This window comes from Armigeres subalbatus, chromosome 1 (assembly GCF_024139115.2).
Source record: "Armigeres subalbatus isolate Guangzhou_Male chromosome 1, GZ_Asu_2, whole genome shotgun sequence".
Classification (NCBI taxonomy): Eukaryota; Metazoa; Arthropoda; class Insecta; order Diptera; family Culicidae; genus Armigeres; species Armigeres subalbatus.
This window is the reverse complement of record NC_085139.1, coordinates 291693509-291697282: the sequence shown is the minus strand read 5'-3', so window position 1 is coordinate 291697282 and position 3774 is coordinate 291693509. Positions and strand designations below refer to the sequence as shown.

The 3774-nt window shown below is 40.2% G+C and overlaps 2 protein-coding genes across 2 annotated transcripts; one reads left to right on the top strand and one right to left on the bottom strand.

Moving 5' to 3' along the window:
* Positions 1 to 755: 755 nt before the first annotated feature.
* LOC134215689 (prostaglandin reductase 1-like) lies at positions 756 to 2063 on the top strand. The gene is made up of 2 exons (XM_062694821.1): positions 756 to 1062; positions 1131 to 2063. Exons 1-2 carry the CDS (start codon positions 954 to 956, stop codon positions 2015 to 2017), a joined length of 996 nt encoding a protein of 331 aa, XP_062550805.1. The 5' UTR covers positions 756 to 953; the 3' UTR covers positions 2018 to 2063.
* On the bottom strand, positions 2004 to 2629 carry LOC134215698 (5-hydroxyisourate hydrolase). Its single transcript, XM_062694831.1, has 2 exons — positions 2214 to 2629; positions 2004 to 2153 (listed from the first exon to the last, which is right to left on the bottom strand). The coding sequence occupies exons 1-2, from the start codon at positions 2472 to 2474 to the stop codon at positions 2064 to 2066; spliced, it is 351 nt and encodes a 116-aa protein (XP_062550815.1). The 5' UTR covers positions 2475 to 2629; the 3' UTR covers positions 2004 to 2063.
* Positions 2630 to 3774: the final 1145 nt, after the last annotated feature.

Sequence of the window (3774 nt, the reverse complement as noted above, 5' to 3'; positions counted from 1 at the left end):
GAGTGAGAGGTAAAAGTAATGAAACGAAAAAGGATTTTCATCTAATTGGCAAGATTTTCGTTTATCTTCCAATGCTAATTCTAGAGAAAAGATTGATGGGTGAAAGATGATCCTCAACATAAACAACGAAACAAGACTTTCCCTTGGTCCGAAAAACGCTTGCTTTGGTCTCATTGAAATGAAAAGTCAAAACCCTGCATATAAGACTTTAAAAAAAAATCTCGAGTTTGGAATCATAGGGGCGTAACTGCATTGATTGGTTTATCTTCATCGAATTTATATTTCATTAATATCTCCGACATGATTGTTGCTTCAGGTGCAAGATGCAATCATCCTTTATCACACCAAGCTATTAAATTTATAATACATTAACAAGAAAACATAGACGAAGAGAAATCGATCAGTGCAGTTACGCCCCTATGGTTCTTTGCGCAAGAATTGTTGTATTAAAATCTGACAAATTTAAATATTCTAAAAGTTCGTACAGATTGTACAGAATTGTAATAAGATCTGATTGGGATTAAAAAATCCTCAAGGCATTTCTCTAAAACAATTATTTTGATTAGTGCCTTTTACAGATTTTTGTGTTCAAGTCAACTGAGTTCATCTCTCCACTTGAACTGTTAAGCCCAGTCCTCCTTTCATTCTAAATACAGGAAGCAACTGTGAATCTCCTGTTGAAATTAAAATCGGTGCTAACACAAAAATCTCGCACCACTACGCTCCCAGTGAAAAAGCCGGCTAATATGCGCTCACTCTGACGCGCGAAATTCGCACAAAACAGTCTTCACGCCGATAGCATACCAAGTTTATCTGCAGACAGTCGGTATCATTAGCGACTGCCGCAAATTTCACTCTATAGATATCGTTTCATCCTGATAGCTCAAACTAACGCGCAATTGTGTGTCATTCTCAAAGTACTCATCGAAGCGTCAGCTTCAGCGAACGATAAAATGGTCGTTGCCAAAAAGTGGATCTACGCCAAAGTTTTTGATGGGTTTCCAACGGTGGAAAACTTTCGACTCGAAGAAGAAACTCTGGATGGTGAATTGAAAGACAATGGTAGGTTTGGCTCTCTCGGCGTCCGTTAGAAAGGCGATAGAAGATTTAAAATTTCGTTTTATTTTAAGAATTCCTTTCTGAAGCACTATACCTCAGTGTGGACCCGTACATGCGACCGTTCATGGAACAGCATTCGGAAGGCATGACCATGATCGGTGGTCAGGTGGCTAAGGTGTTGGACAGCAAAAACCCAAAGTTCCCAACCGGGTCGTACGTCGTGGGTGCCTTCGGATGGCGTACGCACTCCGTGTGCAATCCAGACGAAGTGGCCGCCGAATGGAAACCTTATACGTTGCCGGACTTTGACGGGGAACCACTGTCGTTGGGGATTGGGGCTCTGGGCATGCCAGGTCAGACGGCCTATTTTGGATTCCTGGAGATTTGCGAACCGAAAGAAGGCGAGACGGTGGTGGTCAGTGGAGCGGCCGGGGCCGTTGGATCTTTAGTCGGTCAGATAGCGAAAATCAAAGGGTGTCAGGTTGTTGGCATCGCTGGAAGCGAGGCCAAGTGTGAGTGGATCAAAAGTTTGGGATTCGATCATGCCATCAACTACAAAACGGAGGATGTGGAAGCCGAACTGAAGAAGGCTGCCCCGAAGGGTGTTGATTGCTACTTCGATAATGTCGGCGGTAAGACGGCGGAAATCGTGCGCAAACAAATGAACATCTTTGGACGAATTTCCGTCTGCGGAACCATTTCTAATTACAACACAGAGCCGGAACAAGTTACGGATCCGCAGAGGGACTACGTTTGGAAGCAATTGAGACAAGAAGGATTTATGGTTTTTCGCTGGAACGACCGAATGTTGGAGGCTATCACGCAGTCCCTCAAATGGATCAAGGAGGGGAAGCTCAAGTACCGGGAAACTATCACCGAGGGATTCGAAAATATGCCACAGGCTTTCATCGGAATGCTGAAGGGAGAAAACACCGGTAAGGCAGTTGTTAAAGTTTGAATGTCAAATTGTTATATTATCGAATAAATGTTGAATGTTAATGCGATTATGAGCCTCTGTATGTGGAATATCCGAATGGGTTTAACAAAAGTGGAATATGATAGTGCTGACTGGAGTCCTTGATGTCGAAAACAATCTACAACAAATAATAAATTTTCATTTATGACTACTTTTTGCTCAAACAAACAAAACTCACCTCAACGAACGGATAAAGAGTGTCCGTTTTCAGCGTTTCGTAGTACTGACCAACCAGGAAGCGTAACTTGTACCGCCCATTGGTGAAACCGGCCGGATTGTCGGCGAAAAAACCTTTGTAGCGACCGTCGTTGTCGGTAACTCCTTGACCGATCTCCTCCCAGGATTTCGGAACCTCCGATGTTCCGCGGTACAGTGTGATTGCCACATTAACTGCCGGCTTGCCGCGGCTGGTGTCCAAAATGTGAGTTGATAGGCCCATTCCGGACAAAATCTTTGGCAGAATAAACTATTTGGAAGTTTCAAGAAAATGAACTTCTCATAGAACGAGATAAGAAGCAATGATTTGCTGCTGAACGATTAAATATACTGCGAGCAGTGTAGACTGTAGAATTAATGATAAGTTTGTATAAGACTGTGTTGGTATTTTTTTTGTCCACGCTCTTGGATGCTGGATGGCGATAGAGAGCCAAAAGATGATCGAAAACAAAACTCACCCTTTCTCTATATTCATGAGGATTTATTTTCTCTTGGATCGAGGTAGTGGTGCAGCTGAGATGCTGGTGCAGCATAACAGACTTGGCTTGTACCAATTGTACTTGAGAAGAATACATAAATATGGAACCGTGTAAAACATATTTTGTCATAGAGTTGTCTACCGTGAGGAAAATTTATTTTTACACAATTTTATCTTCGTTTTACAAATCAAAAATGTTGCATGAACATTGGATAATGTGCAGTTATGCGAAACATTGAGGTTGTGAAAAAGTAAGTAACATATTTTTAAACATGACATTTACAAAATAGTATTCCAACGTATATTTTTTTCTAAATTATTCGAATACAAATGCATTTAGCAAATGCAAAACCAATCCAAATTGAATACAAATCTGAAGCAAATCCAATCCAAATACAATACATATACAAATTCATTCCAAATCAAAATCCAGTCCAATTACAATCCAATCCAAATCCATTCCATTCCAATCCAAATCCAATCGAAATCAAATCCTAATCCAATCCAAATCAAAATCCAATTCCATTCCAAATCCTATCTGAATCCAATCCAAATCCAATCCCAATCCAATCCAATCCAAATCCCATCCAAATCCAAACCAAATCCATTCCAATCAAAATCCAAATCAAATCCATTCCAATCCAAATCCAAATCGAATCCAATCCAAATCCAATCCAAATCCAATTCGAATCCAATTCAAATCCAATCCAAATACAATCCAATCAGAATTCAATTCAAATCCAATCCAAATCCAATCCAAATCCAATCCATATCCAAATTCAATCCAAATCTGAATCCAGTCCAATTCCAATCCAATCAAAATCCAATCCAATCCAAATCCATTCCACTCCAATCCAAATCCAATCGAAATCAAATCCTGATCCAATCCAAATCCAAATCCAATTCCAATCCTAATTCAATCCAAATCCAATCCAAATTCCATCCAAATCCAATCCAAATCCATTTCAATCCAAATCCAAATCAAATCCATTCCAATCCAAATCCAAATCAAATCCAATCCAAATCCAATCCAAATACATTCCAA

Bases quoted from the DNA above. Each gene is read 5' to 3' on its own strand.
- LOC134215698 (XM_062694831.1), bottom strand. From the start codon at position 2,474: ATGGGCCTATCAACTCACATTTTGGACACCAGCCGCGGCAAGCCGGCA. The intron at 2,154-2,213 runs GTGAGTTTTGTT...TATTTGTTGTAG, and splicing joins CTCTTTATCCGTTCGTTGAG to ATTGTTTTCGACATCAAGGA.
- LOC134215689 (XM_062694821.1), top strand. From the start codon at position 954: ATGGTCGTTGCCAAAAAGTGGATCTACGCCAAAGTTTTTGATGGGTTT. The intron at 1,063-1,130 runs GTAGGTTTGGCT...TTTTATTTTAAG, and splicing joins TGGTGAATTGAAAGACAATG to AATTCCTTTCTGAAGCACTA.